This window comes from Manduca sexta, chromosome 3 (genome assembly GCF_014839805.1).
Source record: "Manduca sexta isolate Smith_Timp_Sample1 chromosome 3, JHU_Msex_v1.0, whole genome shotgun sequence".
Classification (NCBI taxonomy): Eukaryota; Metazoa; Arthropoda; class Insecta; order Lepidoptera; family Sphingidae; genus Manduca; species Manduca sexta.
The window spans coordinates 3,746,614-3,766,212 of NC_051117.1; the positions used below are offsets into that span (position 1 = coordinate 3,746,614).

General features: G+C 42.2%; 1 protein-coding gene across 1 annotated transcript in view; it reads right to left on the reverse strand.

Moving 5' to 3' along the window:
* The window catches only part of LOC119188477 (twitchin-like), a 66,426-nt gene that overhangs the window by 20,914 nt on the left and 25,913 nt on the right, over nucleotides 1-19,599 (reverse strand). The window contains 34 exon segments of the mRNA XM_037438533.1: nucleotides 67-225; nucleotides 623-827; nucleotides 1,210-1,404; nucleotides 1,828-1,977; nucleotides 2,927-3,079; nucleotides 3,415-3,582; nucleotides 3,892-8,880; nucleotides 9,141-9,360; nucleotides 9,724-9,938; nucleotides 10,284-10,520; nucleotides 10,650-10,803; nucleotides 11,147-11,360; nucleotides 11,645-11,711; nucleotides 11,714-11,778; nucleotides 12,320-12,464; nucleotides 12,951-13,066; nucleotides 13,069-13,151; nucleotides 13,548-13,766; nucleotides 14,063-14,193; nucleotides 14,196-14,257; nucleotides 14,550-14,664; nucleotides 15,395-15,585; nucleotides 15,781-15,909; nucleotides 16,211-16,283; nucleotides 16,286-16,330; nucleotides 16,333-16,373; nucleotides 16,735-16,879; nucleotides 17,222-17,322; nucleotides 17,325-17,381; nucleotides 17,647-17,824; nucleotides 17,826-17,915; nucleotides 18,507-18,709; nucleotides 19,065-19,148; nucleotides 19,375-19,516. Of these exon segments, the coding sequence (XP_037294430.1) occupies nucleotides 67-225; nucleotides 623-827; nucleotides 1,210-1,404; nucleotides 1,828-1,977; nucleotides 2,927-3,079; nucleotides 3,415-3,582; nucleotides 3,892-8,880; nucleotides 9,141-9,360; nucleotides 9,724-9,938; nucleotides 10,284-10,520; nucleotides 10,650-10,803; nucleotides 11,147-11,360; nucleotides 11,645-11,711; nucleotides 11,714-11,778; nucleotides 12,320-12,464; nucleotides 12,951-13,066; nucleotides 13,069-13,151; nucleotides 13,548-13,766; nucleotides 14,063-14,193; nucleotides 14,196-14,257; nucleotides 14,550-14,664; nucleotides 15,395-15,585; nucleotides 15,781-15,909; nucleotides 16,211-16,283; nucleotides 16,286-16,330; nucleotides 16,333-16,373; nucleotides 16,735-16,879; nucleotides 17,222-17,322; nucleotides 17,325-17,381; nucleotides 17,647-17,824; nucleotides 17,826-17,915; nucleotides 18,507-18,709; nucleotides 19,065-19,148; nucleotides 19,375-19,516 (9,541 nt within the window).

Consider the following 19,599-nt stretch of genomic DNA (forward strand, 5'->3'; position numbering starts at 1 on the left):
ATCTTACTACGTAATATCGATTATCTACACACTTACTGAACAATCGATATAAATATCGATACTCACCGGCGGAATTGATAGCGATAATGCGGAATTCGTAGTCGGCCTTTTCGTTGAGGTTGAGCGCTGTGAACGTTGTGTCTTGCACGTTGTAGTCGTTGCACTTGATCCATACAGAGCTGCCGGCCTCACGACGCTCGATTATGTAGCCTGTCACGCGGGAGCCTGTGGAAGATATGAGCCATTATTGGAAGGTTCTAGAATCGTAGACCTCCATTATTAAAAAGATTAGGTTCTACTAGGCAATATAATAAATTACTGAGTGAGATCTTGAGTGTATTCTAGTCTAATGTATATTTAAAGACTTGTTTTATTGTTCAGGATTTCAGTTAGTAAAATAAATGACACGTGAAGAGCATGTCTTTATAATTGGGTATTATTATTTTCACTGTACATTATACTGGCTATTACATTTGTTCCGAGCTCTCAAAATATTCATCAACTAACATATGCAGAGCTGAAAAGCCTGTAATATTTTCATAGTGTTATTGCTGCTTTCGCTAGCATCTGGCAAACCCGTCTTCTTCTCTAAAGCGATAAACCATAAACAAATGATACAGACCTCCGTCGTTGGCGGGCGGGTCCCAGCTGAGGTCGACGTAGTTCCTGCCGACGCGCAGCACGCGCGGCGCGCGCGGCGGGCCGGGCGGGCCGGCGCGCGGCCGCACGCGGAACGGCTGCGAGCTGCCCGAGTACTTGCTGAAGCCGGCCGCGTTCTTCGCGCGGACGCGGAACTCGTACTCGTGGCCCGCTTCTAGGTTGTAAGCCTGCGAACCAATCATATCGATCAAATTAAGACCATAGTGTGGGAGAATAAGATCGATAATCCAAGTGAAAAAGCTTGCCTTTTGGGTTAAAATAAAATAGATAAATTTAAGATATACTGTGCTGGAGATTAAGATTGAAAATCTTACTTGTGTGTGGGGCAATATTTTCCTAATGATAGATTAGTTTATTTGGGATAGAAAAATGATTTTATTAATCGATAATAATGTATCGACATCCCTTTAACAGCCAGTTTATTTTTCCTTTTCTGACACTACTGATTCCATTAAATTTATGGTCACATATCTACGATCATTTTTAGAGACAAAAGAAAGACAGAAAAGAGCACAATTTAATTACTCATATACAGAAGTCAATAAATACCTGATAATTGCAATCCTTGACGAGATAATCTGCGCTGCTCCACACACTGTCTGTGACGTCCCGGAACTCGATCTTGTATCCCTGGATACGCGCGCCACCGTCGGAGCGCGGTCTGTCCCATACCACTGTAGCAGTGGAGCCATCCCAGTCCAGGACGCGCGGGATGCCAGGCGGGTCCGGAATCGTGAATGGGAACTGGGGAAGAAAATTATGTAAATTTTTTGTATTATGTGTTGGATTAGTAAGACTAGAAATTCCTTTATTTCTCGATAGTCGATGGGAGCAAATGTGTTAAAAATCTGAGATGCTCTATAAGTTTCAAGGTTGTCTATAAGATTCTCTTGTCTAGAGATTCTTTGGAGTCGATATTCTTTTGCCTTGTTTTTATTTTGTGAAAGTTAAAAAAAAAATATTCACAGTTTTGGTGTGCTATAATGCTAGCTAGAGTTTCGAACTTGGCTGAGAAAATCGATATATAGAAAACTATACTTCGCGAGATCAAATCATCTTTGACTAATTCATAAAAACCTATTCAATTTCTTTTATTTTATCACACGCTATATTATAGAGCATATTCGATGGCATCTTTAAACGTATTAAAATCGATATATTACTCACTTTGGCAGTAATCGAGTCGTCCATGGTGAGAGGCTCGGAGACGCCGTACTGGTTCTCAGCACGCACCCTGAACAAGTATTTGTGGTTCGGCTCCAGACCCATCACGTTGTAGTGGCAGTTGCGCACGAATGACGAGATCTTGGTCCAGATCTGGTTGGAGAGAGATATAGTTTGTAAGTTTGTATGTAGGGTATACTCTTTGTAACTTTTATTTTTATTCCGTGAATTTAAAAGGGCAGTGCCACGAGTGCGTATTAAAAAAAAATAAGTCTATTCATCAGAATTGATGTCGATAATTTCATTAGTGTTATCGATAAAACAGTCATATCACCGATTTTAATGAACGATTCCAATTGCCTTTTACAATCCATCGTAAGAATTGACCAATTAGAATAGTCTTTATGACATGCTTACAAATGATTAATTTTCACATTCGTATCGATAATTGAAATTGAGATCGTTTATTAAAAAGGGCTAATATAATAATAATAATAATAATATCAGCCCTGTATTATATACTTGCCCACTGCTGAGCACGGGCCTCCTCTACTACTGAGAGGGATTAGGCCTTAGTCCACCACGCTGGCCTAGTGCGGGTTGGTAGACTTCACACACATTCGAAATTCCCATAGAGAACTTCTCAGATGTGTAGGTTTCCTCACGATGTTTTCCTTCACCGTTAAAGCGAACGATAATTCACAAAGAATACACACATGATTTTAGAAAAGTTAGACGTGTGTGCCCTTGGGATTTGAACCTGCGGACATTCGTCTCGGCAGTCCGTTCCACACCCAACTAGGCTATCGCCGCTTCACTACACGCTTCAAAAGGGCTAATATGCTATCGATATTAGATTGTCATTTAATATAAACAGAAATATTACTAGTAGCTTTTTTTTGTTAACGTGCACCAACAGGTTATCCCCCTTTTTTTTGTTAAAGTGCACCGAAAAATAAACCAATGCACTCGATGATAAGAGGAACAGGTTCCATAAAGAGTTTGCCCTGATTGAAATATGTCAGGCTGATGCCAGAACGCGAAACACATGAGCCACTAATGCGGATTTAACAATTTTCTTTTATTTGTAGAGTCCACTTACTCCATTGTTGTCCATCTTCTCGACCACGTAGTTGGTGATGGGCGAGCCGCCGTCGTCTAGCGGCGGTTTCCATGACAACGTGCACGTGTCCGGCGTGATGTCGTACGCGTCCAGCGGGCCTACAGGCGGCGATGGTTTGTCTACCACCAGCACCTGGTGACAATTCATCATCATGATTATAGCATTAGCATTGATTACTGTGGAACCAAAGATGGGTGGAAAGCTTATAATATTTTATATAAAATTTTAACTGAAATATTTAATGTCATATTGATGTAAACAGTGTGAAGAAATTGGATGGTGGTTAAATACCAGTTATAAATTATGGTGTCAGTAATTTAAAGGAAATAGTATTTAAGAGACAACGCAAATTCTAAACCCTTTTAATTCTATAATCATTCCACTATTTTATGTTGGACCTGGGTGGTAACAATATTAAGTAAATAAAAATCCAAAATATCTATGGGAATAATAATAGCATTTCTTACCCTGCAAGTGCCACTGTCAGATCCCTCGCTGTTCACGAGCTGTACGGTGTACGAGCCGCTGTCAGATCGCTTTGCGCACAAGTTGTAGAACACGGTGTCCACGTCTGACGTCACGAACCTGATACGGTTGTCAGGGAACACCTCGTCGTTGTTCACTATCCATGATACCTGCGGATGATGAAGTGTTGATGTATATCATAATAAAATAAAATCGACGGTATAGAATGATGAAAGCTCAAATTCATAATACAAATCCGTCCTTTCAGGAAATGAGTTCGAAAAATAACGATATACAAGTAAATATATCCATGTTAATTATGATTTAATTACATACACGTAGAGGATGGTCAGAGAGGAGGGTTGGGTTACAAAATATTCAATATGCCATATCTAGGAGCATCATTAGTTCTATTTATCTATACGTTTTTGAAACAAAAATGTATTCAAATGTTTTATGTAACTTCGAGTGCATCTTACCTTCGGTCTTGGGTTTCCGGTGAACGGCACTGTGATCTTGATCTCCTCGCCAGCAATGACAGTGATGTCACGCAGGCTGAGGTCGCTGGTGATGCGCGGGCTGTTGGGCGGCGCACAGGCCCTGATGGCATCAGAGGCCTGGGACCATGCGCCCTGACCCGCAGCGTTGACAGCAGCCACACGGAACTCGTACTCATGGTTCTCGATCAGGCCCATGACCTTTAGAGTAGTGTCAGGAACGTGAGCGTGCGACGCCTTAGTCCATTTGTCTTCTGTGATCAGTCTCTTTTCAACAACATAGCCGGTGATAGGAGAGCCGCCGTCGTGACGTGGCTTCGTCCAAGTAATGGTAATTGAAGACTCGGTGGTCTCCACAGAGCGTGGCACTCCAGGAGGTCCTGGAGGATCGAATGGATGTCTCGCCTTGATTGGCTCCAGGGTCTGCGCAGGCTCCGATTGGCCGTACTGGTTCTCCGCCATTACCCTGAACTCGTAGCTCTTGCCGACAGTCAGGTTCTTCACGCGCAAGAACGGTGTCGTGACGTAGCCAGACACCTTGGTCCAGTTGGGCGAGCGAGCTTCGCGTTTCTCAACGACGTAGTTGGTGATTTCGCCGCCGCCATTGTCCTTCGGCGGGTTCCAGTAGAGCGTGAGTGCTTCGCCTTCGAATTCGTCCGCGCGCAGGTTTTCGGGCTTGCCAGGACGGTCAAGCACGCGCACGTTGATTGTAGCTGTATCGTATCCCGAAGGATTGCGCAGCTGCAGACGGTACTGTCCACCGTCTGACCTCTTTGCGTTCTTAACAACAAGCGACGCCGACTCTGGAGTAATCTTCTGGAATATCCTCGAGTCTCCCTCGACGTCGAGCAGGTTGTCGTCCGCAAACCAAGAAGCCGCAGGTTGCGGGAAGCCAGTGTACGGCACGTGAATGGAGAAGTCCTCTCCGGCACGTACTGTGATGTCTCTGACTCCACCAAGATCCATGCAAGGTTTGTTTGGCTGTTCGGCGATGGTAATATCGGCGGTGGGTTTGCTGGGGTCTGATCGGCCAACATCGTTGACAGCCACAACCCTGAACTGGTATTCTTCGCCTTCCTTAAGGTTGGGTACGGTGTGCACCAGACTGGGAACGGGCACGTCGTTGACGTCCTTCCAGTCTTTGTCGCCCTTCTTCTTCTGTTGGACGATGTATCCCTTGATCTTAGAACCACCGTCGTTCTTGGGCGGCCTCCATGACAACGTGACGGAGTCCTTTGTGACTCTGTCAGGTTTGGGCGCTTCGGGAGCGCTGGGCTTAAGACGCTGTGTCTCAGCAACAATAGGCTCAGTCGGTTTGCTAGGTTTGCCGGGTCCGGCTTCGTTGACGGCGATGACGCGGAACTCATAACGGTTTCCTTCGCGTAAGTCCGATACAGTGTAGCACGTGTTGGGTGTGGGGTAGTTGTTAACCTTAACCCAGTCGCCGCCACGTTCTCTCTTCTCGACGTAGTATCCGGTGACGGGCTTGCCTCCGCAGTTCGCGGGCGGCTGCCATTCGAGGGAGCAGCTGTTCGAGCTGTATCCAGTAATTTTCGGTGTTTCCGGCGCATCTGGCGGGTCGAACGGTGACTTGGCGATCGTAGGTTTGCTTTCCAAGGGCTCAGATACACCATATAAGTTCTCAGCGCGTACTCTGAATATGTACTTCTTGCCTTCAGTTAAGTTCTTCACAGTGAACGAACACTTGGGACAGAATCCTGCAACAGTACGCCAGTCATTGACGCCGAATTCGGCGACTTCAACGACGTAGCCGGTGATCTCGCTGCCGCCGTCGTCGGTAGGTGGTTGCCATGTAAGGCTGACGGCATCGTGTGTGACGGGAGTGCATAATAGAGGACCTTTAGGTACTCCAGGCTTGTCAACGACAATAACCTCGATGTCAGCAGAGTCTTTGCCGTGTTCGTTGGACGCGGTGATGGTGTATTTTCCAGCGTCTTCCCTTGTGGACTTCTCAATGGACAGCTTAGTCTCATCGGCCTTAGTCTCGGCAGACAGCCTGTGTGACGGAACAAGAGGAATTGATCCCTTAGTCCAGGAAATTTTCGGTGTCGGTGCACCGGTGATTGGAATGTTAATGTTAATTGGCTCACCAGCGCGGACCTTGATCTTCCTGCCAATGAGGTGATCCAGCCATAATTTAGGCTTCTCTTTCATCGGCTTGGCGATAAACACGTTCGATGGCTCAGAAGGTTGGCCAGATCCAGCTGCGTTGACAGCGGATACTCTATATTCGTATTGATGGCCCTCCTGAACTCTGTCATCCTTGTACTCGTTGAACCTGACCGGCTCCTTGTTCATCTTGATCCAGCGGCCAGTAGCCTTGTCTCTCCTCTCGACATCGTATCCGATAATGTTCGATCCGCCGTTCGAAATTGGCGACTTCCATTTGATCTGGATGTGGTCTTTGTCTGCAGATACAAGGTCTGGCTTTCCAGGTTGTCCAGGTGTGGTGTACTGGTTCTTGGCAACGACTGGTTTGTCCGTGACCAATGGCTCGGAACGACCCTGTAAGTTCTCAGCGAATACCCTGAATTCATACTGTGTGCCCTCAGAAAGACGAGGTACAGTAGCGTGGGTGTTCTTAGGGTTGATATATGTAACAGCTGGTACCCAGCCTCCTCCGTGAGTAAGATCACGCTTCTCGATGACATAGGCAGTCAGTTCGCTGCCACCGTTGTCCTTGGGTGGCTTCCACGAAAGAGTGACTGATTGAGCAGTGATTTCTTCGTATACGAATGGCGGTTCTGGAGGCGCGGGCACGTCAAGCACGATCAACTCAAAGCTGCCTTCATCAGTACCGGAATCGTTCTTCAGTTTCAAGTGGTATTTACCAGCATCTGAACGCTTGCAGTTCACAGTGTGAATAATGGTGTGGTGACCCACAGATGTAACGGTGGTCCTCTCATTGTTCACAACAGGTTTGCCATCACAAGTCCATGTGACTTCAGGCGTTGGTTCGCCAAGGAAGTCAACATCCAAGTGGAAGATAAGTCCAGCCTTAATGCGGATCTCCTTAAGTGGCGTGAGGATCTTAGGAGCGACGAATCTGTCCTTAGCAGTGATAATGTCTGAAGGTTCACTGGGCTCAGACTGTCCAGCTTGGTTGACAGCGATAACCCTGAATTCGTAGTCTTGACCCTCAATCAGGTCAGGCACTGTCGCCTTGTTCTTGTTAGCTGGCACGTGAGCAGCATTCACCCAGTATGGGCTGCCCTTCTCTTTCTTCTGTACAATGTAACCAGTGATAGGCGATCCACCGTCCGATTTGGGCGGAGTCCATTCCAGGTCAACGTGGTTCTTGCTCCAGTCGGTAGCTTGAGGTTTGCCTGGTGCGGTAGGTTCATCGAACTCGTTCTTGGCGATGATAGCCCTGTCTAACTCCAGAGGCTCAGACTGTCCGATAGCGTTGACAGCGCTGACCCTGAACAAGTACTCCTTCATGTGAATAAGTCTTGTAACTGTGTGGGATAGGTAAGTGCTCATACCGGCATCAGACCAGGTACCACGAGATAGATCCATCTTCTCAATAACATAGTGTAGAATTGGTGAACCACCATCGTCGAGTGGTACCTTCCATGACAGCGAGCATGATTCCTTTGTAACATCCGACACCACCAAAGGCTTCTCGGGCCTTGAAGGTTTGTCAAGGACGGTGACTTGCGCTGTAGCTGAGCATATTCCCAGGTCGTTCTTAAGAGTCAATTTATAAACTCCTCCATCAGCGCGGACAGAGAATGGAATGTCTAATATGACCCTATTGTGCAAGATCTGAATGTCAATCCTGTCTGACGGATGAACAACTTTGCCGTTGATCTGCCATTCGACAGTTGGTTTAGGCGATGCCTCGATGGGAATCTCATATTGGATTCTCTGTCCAGCCTTAACAGTTTTGTCTGCGAGCAGCATCTTGTCGAAGTGCGGCGCGCAGAACCTGGCCTTGGCGACTTGAGGAGTAGAGGCGTCACTGGGCTCTCCGTTACCGGCCTTGTTGACAGCGATAACTCTGAACTCGTACTCTTCGCCTTCCTGCAAGCCAGGTACAGTAGCGGTTGTCTGGTTTCCTGGCACTGTGGCTGCCATTTCCCAAGGTCCGTACTTCTTCTTTGCCTCGATAATGTATCCGGTAATGGGAGATCCACCATCCTTCTTCGGCGGCACCCATTCGAGGTCCATGTGGTCCTTGTCCCAGTCCTTGACGACGGGGGTACCTGGTTTGTCGGGTGTACCGTAGGGATCTTTGGCAGTGATCGGCTCATGGCCAACAAGTGGCTGCGACTCGCCGTGCTTGTTAACTGCACGCACGCGGAAGTTGTAGTCATGTCCTTCGATGAGATGGTCAATCCTAATGCTGCATGAGTTGACATCACCAGCAGGGATCCAGCGCATGTTCTCTTGGTCCATCTTCTCGACGACGTAGTGGGTGATTTCGCTACCACCGTCATCCTTGGGCGGCCTCCAGCGTAGTGTGCATCCAGATTTTGTGATGTCGTCGGCCTTGAGCGGGCCTTCTGGTGGTGAAGGTGCGTCCATGACCAAGATCTTGACGGTCGCCGTGTCAGTTCCATTAATGTTCTTAGCCTTAAGAGTGTAGGTGCCAGTATCGGCCCGCTTGGCGTCGATAACACGGATCTTGGTGCTGTGGTCATCGTTGATGACCTTGATCCTGTCAGTATTGAGGACGACGTTGTCTCCGTGCAGCCATTCTTTGGTTGGCGTCGGCTCACCAGCGACAGGCACGTCGAGGTCGAAGTTCTGTCCGACCTTGACCTTGATGTCGAACATGAAGTTCCTGTCGATCTTGGGCGGCAGGTTCTTGGGCCTGGCGAGGTGAGGAGCAGTTCCGTCACTGGGCTCACCCTTGCCGGCCTTGTTGACCGCACGTACACGGAACTCATATGTGTTGCCTTCGATGAGGTCTGGCACTTTGCCGGTTGTGACGTCACCTTCGATCTGTAATAAATAACATTTTCATAAAATCATACATGAACAATAGCACAGTATTAACATAATTATTTTATGCATATAACTAGAAAAAACTAAATTTTCAAAATGTATAATTTCTTTTACCAAATCGATTATAAATTTTAAAATCGATTAATATTAAAAATATGATAAACTATTCTTGCTGCCCACTTATTGGTGCTTATCGATATAGGATGCAATATCTATTAACCATCAATGTCAATAATAAATATAGGACAGAAACATACCTGTGCACACTCCTCCCAATCAGGCGAGAACCTATCCTTCTTCTCAATAACATAGCCGGTGATCGGAGCGCCGCCATCGGTCTGAGGTCTGGTCCATTCCAACTCCACAAAGTCCCTGTCGAAGTCCTTGATCTTCGGAGTGCCCGGCTTGCCGGCCACGTCGAACGGATTCTTCGCTTCGGTCGAGTGGGGGGTTGTGAGCGGGTCGGAACGGCCTTGTCTGTGTGGGTGGAAAGTAGGTTTAACATTCATCATATATTTTATAAGAGTATCGTAAACATATTGGGTTCTTAATAAAGCATATCCACAGTTATAATTTTTCATGGTTTATCATAACGAATATTTACATCATAATTCTTTCATTACGGTTGACTGAACGTACAAAACAAAACGTGTGGACCCGCATTTTGTTTTATAATTTATAAATGCATCACAGTTACTTAAATCTCGCTAAATAGGTTCATTATGTAAATCTTAAGTATAAATAACAAGATAACATTTATTTCCTATGTTATCATTTCATAGAACTTTTGAAAATCTAGAGCAATTTTATTTATCATGAGGTATCAAAACCATAGCCCACCTGTTAACAGCACTGACGCGGAACTTGTACTTGTGTCCGGGTTGTAACCCGTCGACAGCGAGGCTGGTGACAGGGCCGTCTGTCTCCCCAGCTGTCACCCAGCGGCCGGTGGCCTCGTCCATGCGCTCCACCACGTACTTCTCGACAGGCTGGCCACCGTCGTCTGAGGGTGGACGCCAGGATAGTGTGGCGCCGTTTGCGTGCACGTCCGATACCTGATGAGGGATTTCAAGTCTTTTATTAGTGATGATAAAGATAATTTTAGTGAATGGACAATAGATTACTGGGATTTTAATATTTTTTGTGAGATAAGGTCATTAAAATATCAGTTATGTCTCATTGGCTTACAATAATCAATTTCAAATCGATAAAATTTATTTAATAATCGATACTTTTTTATCGATAGATTTTATTCTGAAACCTATAAAACCCACATGTATTTCTATAAAAAAACAAATCTTATCGAATTAATTTATCAAATGTACTTTTTAATTTCATATCGAATTTATACTTCACCCAAAAAATCATATCAGAATATCTACTATCTGAAATTAACGAACCTTAAGAGGTCCGCCAGGCGGCGATGGCGCGCTGAGCACGATGACCTCAACCTCAGCGACGTCCTTGCCGTTGATATTCTCAGCGGTGATGGTATATCTACCGCTGTCAGCCCTGGTGGCCGACTTGCAGTTCAACTTGGTGTTGTAGTCAGAGTGTTGCACCTTCATGTCACCGCCAGACTTGACCTCCTTCTTGGCCAGGAACCATTTGGTTTCCGGCATTGGTTCACCAGTAACCTGATACGGAATAAAAATGGTAAGCATGTTACGTAAATTTTCTAAATTTATTAACTTTGAACCTACCTACAGCACGAGGATTATTTTTTTAAATCACCAACTCAAAAAAAATCATAGAAAAAAGCTTACCTTGACATCGAATCCGAATTTCTGTCCGACCTTGATCTTGATGTCGATAAGGTTGGTGCGGTCGATCTTGGGCGCCAGGTTCCTGGGCTTGGCGACGATCGGGTGAGTGCTGTCGCTGGGCTCGCCTGGTCCTGCCTTGTTTACAGCGCGTACCCTGAACGTATAAGGATCATTATTAGTACAAAAAGAAGTAGATAACTTTTAATCCTATACATAGGATTAATCTAACAATGAGGGTTTTTTGATATTGGGATATTTCAATAGTTATAAATTTGGGATCTTTTAAATTAAACATTAATTGACAAAGCTTGACTAATTTGAAAATAATCCTCTGAATTATATATCATACTATGTATCATATTTTTTTTATCCAAATCTGTATTGACTTTTCCTAATTTGTATCACTTTACAACAATATCTATTTCTATCACACTGTAAATAGTCATAATAATTTCAATATATATTTTTCCTAGAATCATAAGACTTTATCAAATTACCTGAACTCGTAAGTCTGTCCCTCAATAAGATCGGGGACGGTGCAGTTAGTCTTATCCGCGGGCACTTCGAGCGCCTTCTCCCAGTTGCCGAACTTGTCCTTCTTCTCCACGATGTATCCCTCGATGGGAGCACCGCCGTCTTCGCGTGGCGGGGTCCACTTGAGGTCCACGTGGTCCTTGTCCCAGTCTGTGACTGTTGGCGTGCCTGGTGCACCTAGGGTAGCAAATATAAGTTTTAGTATAAGGTTTTATACTAGTACATGTTACATTACTTTTTTACCGTTGTATTTTTTTTATAGAGTCTATAGGTGCCAAGTATTATGAATTTCTCGATAATGACATAATCGATTTTAAAACTTATTTATTTGAGAAATCGATAAAATTAGTTTATGTTGATCATCGATAAAACCACAACATAAACCAATATTGTATATGTCCATACTTTTCAATAACGCTTTCGTATTAATTAACTACTAATATGTTTGGAGTGCAACATACCAGGCTCGTCGAATGGATTCTTGGCGACAATGGCTTCCTCCGAGACGAGCGGCTCGGACTCTCCCCTCCGGAGTTGACGGCGGACACGCGGAACTTGTACTCCTTGCCGGGCGTCAGGCCGGTCACGTCACATTCTGCAAACAAAATTATTGTGAATATATCGATTTCTTATCAAAAAATTATCGATAAAATCTTTAAACGTACTCTAAGTTTCAAGTCGTTATCGATATTTTTTTTGAAATCAAAAGAAAATTTACAATTTATTTTTCATGTTTTCATACTAAAATAATTTACAAAATACGATCCGATTAATATTACAAATCTGAATCAGTATGAGAAAAAAATACACGAAATTATTGCTTACATATTAAACTAACACAAAATTAAGTTAAATAATTTATTCAATTACACCAAAATTTTATATCACTCATCAAAACCGATTCGTTTAGTATCATTGTTATAACTTTAGCCTGAATAAATATCTCGACGGTCCTTATTAAAATGAACTGCATTTACTTAAGACAATAAGGATCGAAATGCTTATCGCCATGGTAATATAACACTAAACAAGCGATGTATATTCCGACGGTCCTTACGTAAAGTATTGAATCTGCAAAATGCAATTTTGTAGATTCGATACTTTACGTAGGGATCGTCGATGTATTGTCTACTCACTAGGCTCCTCGGATCTGGCGCATGGCACCCAGCATCCGGTCTCAGTGTCCAACTTGTCGATCTGGTAGTACTCGATGGGAGTTCCACCGTCGTCCTTCGGTCTCTTCCATTTGAGCGTAGCGCCATCTTTGTGTACGTCCGAAATCTGGCAAAAAGCAATGTGTTAGAACTGGTTTGGATAATTGCATAAATTATTTAAATTGGCATTATTTTTTTTATTCCGTATTGAAAAATATGAGAATTGTATTGTTCTTAAATCAGTTATTTAATTTTGTACATGCCCTACTACAAGTACACCATACGGTTGCATAGTAGAAGTAATTCACAAAACTGCATCCGGTGGCAAACATAAAAAAGCATAGAATATAATGTAAATTTTTCTATCTTATGGTTTTCTAATCGGCATTTTCTTCATTTCTCTTGTTAAATATTCTGTCCAAGAATGTAATATTCTAAGTAACATTGAGTATTTAATTCATATCTCGTAACTTGTGTAAGTAAAACAAAAGCTACAAGAACATCAGGATCAAAAATAAATTATCGATTCGGAATCGATTATAAGGTAATTCAGTTATAATTACTTCACAAAATCTTAAAGTACTAATAAGGAAACCAATTTATGGTAGCTTACCTGCAATGGTCCCTCAGGCTTGGTAGGCTTGTCGGTGACCACAACGTTGATGGTGACGGTATCTTTGCCGCTAGAGTTGACCGCGGTGACGGTGTACTCGCCGGAGTCGTCCGTCGCACTGGACGGATCACCAGCTTGGTGAAGTACTCTGGATTGTCGATGGTCACTGCCTTCGATGGGCGGAGCGGCATGTTCTGGTATCTGGAATAAAATTGAGATTTAATTTATGATTCTAATATAGGAAATATTTTTTTATCGATAAGTTAATAATCGATTTAAAATACATTTTATATACATTTTTACCTTCCTATAATCATGTTACCAGAGACAAACAATTAACATCGACATTTAGAGACCCTAATAGAGCAGTCTTACTCACACTATACTGTGATATACTTTTTAACAATTATATTGTAGCCTTTAACTAATTTACTATTATAGCCTGACCAGATAAATTAATACCTCGCCATATTGCGGTAAAATATGGAACTAATTTCTTGTACTAACAAAATTAACCTTAAAATGTAAAAACAAAAGTGGCACCCTCAAAGCAGGTTTTCAATTTCCTCGTTAGACGGTATACAGTACAAAACATACCTCCATTCCACAGCTGGAGCCGGCTCGCCAGTGATGGCAGCTTCCAGCTTCAGCGTGGATCCAGCAGACAGTGTGACGTCACGCAGGTGACGACGGTCGATCTTCGGCGCCAGGAAGCGGGCCTTCGCCACGAAGTTCTTGGACGCATCAGATGGTTTACTCTGGCCGGCCTTGTTGACAGCGATCACGCGGAACTGGTACTCGTTGCCTTCGATCAGGCTGGGGATATCGATATTAAGAATTAGATAAGAGATATTTAGGGTATGATGAAATGAATGAGATTTATGTACTAGTTTATAGACATACGAATTAATCGGTTCGTGCTTTCAAAATTGCTTGCAAAGTCTACCATTTAATTGTCATATCATCTTACTTAAAAAAAGTAAAATAGGTAATGCATTGAATTAGTTGCATAATGCTTCTGTATTATCGATAAATTTCGAAATTTACCCTATCGATAAAAAACCGATTTGGTTTATATCGATGCTCATTAAAAAAATTCGATGCTCACCCGTTAACCAGTAGCGGTAGGCGTAGGTGTGTGAGTTTCCACAGCCTTCTCCCACAGCGGGCTGTACTTGTCTTTCTTCTCGATAATGTAGCCGACGATAGGCGAGCCACCGTCGGAGATGGGCGGCTCCCCATTTTTAAATCCACGTGAGTGGCGGACCAGTCATCAGGCACTGGCGTTGATGGCGCGTCTGGTACGGCTGTGGAACGAAAGTTATTAATCGATTATATCGGTAACAACATATCGATTAGACATTGCATAACATCGATATATTGTTACCGATTACTTTTTTTTACAATGTCTAACCCATATAGGACATTGTAAAAAAAAGTTATACTATTGGAAAAATCGATATTGTGTCGATTAAAATAATCATTTTAACAAATACTAAAAGCAAATATTGTAATAATCTAAATAGTTTTTTTTTTATAGTATTTGGAAACATTGTCTATAACAAGGTCCTGCAACTTATGTTCTGTATGTGGACTTACTGAACGGATCCTTGGCGACGATAGCGCCGAACGTCTCAAGAGGTTCGGATTCGCCTTCCTTGTTCAACGCCTTCACGCGGAACTTATACTCGTGTCCGGGAGTCAAGCCATCCACCTAGTAAAATACAATTCTTTAGTATATGTTCTTAAATTAATTTCACAACTGTATACCATCGATTAGATGACATATTATTTTATATTATAAGTAAAATCAAAATATCGAAAGAGAGGCAATTTCCTCAGCATCTGCAATTATTGGTATATGCGAACAATGGGGAAACTTAAGGCGATACCTCAAGGTCCATTTTCATACATTTTGTTTCACCTTTAATCTGGGTAACTAAACAAGTATTGGCAAGTAAATTATTTTAAATTCGAAACGTCTAGTTAGTGATTAGTTCTCGCAGTTGAAGAAAACGTAAAAATAATTAATAATCATGGATATTTCGGCCTTTAAAATTTCGTCATATTAAATTTTAAAGGCTTAAAGGCCGATATGTCACTCATGAACTATTCTTTCTTTTTTATTTCTTTGATGACGAGACGAGCTTGACGTTTGCCTAATGGTAAGCAATACAACGGTCCATAAACAGTAAAATACAATCCAACACGTTAAGTTACAAAGTATTGTTTGGTATACCATTGCGCTAGCCATCCTGAGACATAAGATGTTAAGTCTTATTATGTCCAGTAGTTACACTAGCTACAATGTCCTTCAAACAGGAATACAACAGTGATTACACACTGCTGCTCGGCGGCAGAAATAGATATTTGAGTTGTATCTATCCAGGTAAGACTCTCACATATGAGAGACCTACCACCAGTGAAAATACTATACTACTTACTTCCATTTCAGGCACATTTCCAAGAGTCTTGCCAACAGGCAGCCACGTGCCAGTCTCGGTGTCGTACTTCTCGACGAGGTACGCCTCGATTGGCTCGCCGCCGTCGTCCTTGGGCCGCTTCCACTTCAGCGTGCAACCGTCCTTGTGGATGTCGGACACCTCCAAAGGTCCCTCCGGTTTGTCCGGTTTCGCTGGAAAAGGTTTTTGAATTATTTTATGGAATCTTGATTGTTCGATAATCGATATCAACCTGCTGATATATGGTATACTTGTACACAACTCAGGACATATATATACAATTCATACAAGTTATTTTTGATTTATTTTAAATCGATCTTATCGTCAATGAAATATCGATAAAATTACTAATCGATATAAATACTTACATGTAACAATAATCTCGACTTCGGCGGTGTCCTGTCCGTACTTGTTGACAGCCTGTATCTTGTACATGCCGGAGTCTTTGCGACGCGGGCTCGAGTGCTGATACTTGCTTATGTACGGCACGTTAACCACTGGAAAAAGGTATTTATTAATATTTCAGCAAGATCTATATTACTAGCCAATTATTGTGTTAAGAATTAAGCCGGTTGGTTGTTAACTTTCAAGAGGCCTGTTTGCCCCATAATCCCAATTTCTTTCTTTTATGGCCTGCAAGGTAGGTATATACAAAGAAAAATATAGCTTTTCATTCAATTACTTAAAATAAACCAACTCTAATTTCCCTATCGAACTTTATAAGCCCCACGAAAACTAAACCTTATTTCAAAAGTCTGAAATTAATTTGTCTGATAATTTTAAGATTATAGAACTTACGTTTAAGTCCGTTGCCACTGCTAACGGACTTGCCGTTAAGGGTCCATGTGACCTCCGGCGGAGGAGAGTTCACCGCTTGACCTTGACGTCGAGCGAGATGGGCTCGCCCTCCCGCGCACCCCCTAGATGGAACGGAGGCTGCGACGGTCGATCTTGGGAGGCACTGTGATATAGAGAATATTTAAATCAATTCGATAGTATATACTATTAGTGGTATATAATGTTAGAATTGTTAATAAATATAATTATTATCGACGTAAAATACATATATGAAAATCAATAAAAAAAAAAGAAAAAAAGAAAACTAGTGACGTGCCAAGGCAGGTCTTTCAAGATTCTTTGATTAATTAAAATCTTCTGAAAATATTTACTATATCAAGTTTGATAAACAGTAAGTTAAGATAACAAACAGATGGTCATTTATCGTAAAGTTCAAAAATAAAGTATCCATAATTCTGAAAAGTGATTAAATCAAAATCTACCTTAACAAATTATACTTTAAGTACATTATTGATGACACTCACGTCTCCTAGGCTTGCATACAACGCTCTTGCTAGCATCGCTGGGCTCACTAGGTCCAGCCTCGTTGACAGCCTTCACGCGGAATTCGTATTCCACGCCCTCGTCCAAGTTCGGTACTGTTGCTTTGTCGTTGTCGTTAGGACCGACCTAGGGAAATTTAATAGTATTCTTATTGTAATGTAGAAAAAACACTGGTATGCCATATTTAGTGACCAATACTTCTCTGAGTACTGGAAGATTATAAACATTTCAACAAAATAAACATTTAATTTTTATTAAAATTATTTATACGACTTATCTTTCATAAAAACGTCGATAATATATACTAACGTACGATATGTAATCTTAAATTAATTCTAAAACGTAAAATATTGATTTTTTTTTATTATCATTTTATTTTTCGATATTTTTTTAAATTAATCTATTCCTCCTTACAATCGTTATCACTGCGTCATTCGAATATTCAAATTGAATATATCGATGTCTCACCTCGCATGCCTTCACCCACTTGGGTGAGCCGACCTCTCTCTTCTCGATGATGTAGCCGGTGATGGGGGCACCGCCGTCCTTGAACGGCTTCTCCCACCTGAGTCCACGTGGTCCTTGTCCCAGTCCACGATCTCTCGTCTTCCAGGTTTGCCGGGCTCGTCTGAAGAATACCATGATATCAATGTAAGTAACACATATAATATGAATAGATTTGGCATGTTAGTCATATTGAAGGTGATGGAATTTAAAATTACGGAACTTTTGTTATTTTATGTCAATTTACAGCTACTCTATAAAGTGAAATTAATATTAAAATATTAAATAGAAAAATATTTGAAACATATAAATAAATAGTCCATGAATATTATATTTAAAAAAAAAGAACATGGTCAATATCAAAAAAAGGTTTGAAAAAAATTACTCACCGAACGGATTCTTAGCGATAATCGAGTGATCAGCTTCCAATGGCTCAGACTGTCCCTCGTTATTAACAGCAGACACCCTGAACTTGTACTCGTGTCCAGGCACCAGGTTCTCGATCTCGGCCTTCGGGTCCTTGGTCTTCAGAGCCGGCATCCATCTACCGGTCTCGGTGTCCAGTTTCCTCCACGAGATAGTGGTCGATGGGAGCGCCGCCGTCGTCTAGTGGCGGGTTCCATTTTAGCGTGCAGCCTTCTTTGTGCACGTCTGAGATCTGCCAATTATCGATATTGTTGATTGTATTGTATGTTTAATGTCGATGAATATATTTTTTTACTATCGGTCTATAATCGATTTAAAATCCGTCGCAAATATTTTTATATATTTAAGCTACTTTGATGTACGATTTTATCGAGATTTATTTAGCTCTTTAATTGATTATATATCTGCTAACTTTATCGATATTACAAAATTTCCTATCTTCCATTTTTGAGACTTTCCCGCCCTCACACCACTACTATATAACTCCTGTAAGCCAGGATCAGCAGTGGCACGCATTGTATGACACCGAGCAGTGAAGCTCGGCGAGTCTCAGGGAAAACTAATATGTCATTATCCCACAACGAAATTAATCAAATAGAAAGATAGGAGGAGTTGGAAATATTAATTGTCCACTTCCCTCCAGAGCAATGCGGGTGACAAAATCATGATGTAAGGAGGCGATTTAACCTCAAGGATATAGACGTTTACAACTAGATAAGCTCGTTATAAAGCACCACGGATAAAATTAAATCTACCATTTGGAAATTTATCTAATCAACTTATAATTCATCTACACGTGCCTCCATCCGAACAAAATATTTACCTTCAAAGGTCCTTCAGGCTTGGCCGGTACATCGAGGACCTTGATCTCAATAGTGGCCTCGTCTTTACCGCTGCTGTTCTCAGCCTTTAATACGTAAGTGCCGCTGTGCTTGCGCGACGCGATGACCACAGACAACTTGGTCTTGTAGTCTTCCACGTCGATGGAGAGGTCTTCGCGGGGCGACAGCCTCTTTATTGTGGAACCTGGACAAGGTCAATTCTGATTACGATTAAGATTAAGGGAATGTCGAACTGATCTCTTGTGGTATTATGCTTTGGATTAATTTTGGACGCAAATTTGTCGAATGATTAGTGTTGGAGTAATTGAATGAAAAATATCACAATTATATTTCCGAAATGGCCCATGCATGGCCAGGCATTATTTTTATATCCTTCAAAATTATAAGTGCAAGTGTACCCAAAAGTTTAATGAAAAAATTTGAAATTATTGTGATTCCTTTGATACTTAATCGAAAACCATCTTGGTGAGAAATATACAATAAAAATAAACGAAATTAATCTGATGGTACTTACCATGTCTTGGTTGGTGGCGGTTCACCGCTGACCTTGACGTCAAGCCTGATGTGCTGGCCAGCCTTGATGGTGATATCGCGCATGTTCGTGCGGTCGATCTTCGGCGGGGCTGTTCGACAAAAACATATGATTATTTTTGGCAAAAGTTTGTGTTTGAGTTTGACAAATGTTTGCTACTATTCTTTTTAGGACATTTTTGTATTACAATGGAAATAATTATATATTTTTTTAATACGTATAACGACATGAATATTAGTGAGTGGCATACATCAAAAATAACTTTCCTATCGACTCTGATTATAAAAATTGTAATAAAATTAGGACCAAACACTTACCAAACCTGTCCTTAGCCAGCAGGTTTTCGGTAGGCGAGGACGGTTTACCCGGTCCAGCTTTGTTGACTGCCTTCACTCGGAACTGGTATGTCTTGCCCTCGATCAGGTCTGGCACACGAGCCTCGGTCTTGTTGCCGGGCACCTGCGGCGGAAGGAAATGGGCTTAGAAAGTGTAAAAAAAAAATTATGACTATCAATTTTAAGGGGTCAATTAAAGTAATTGTT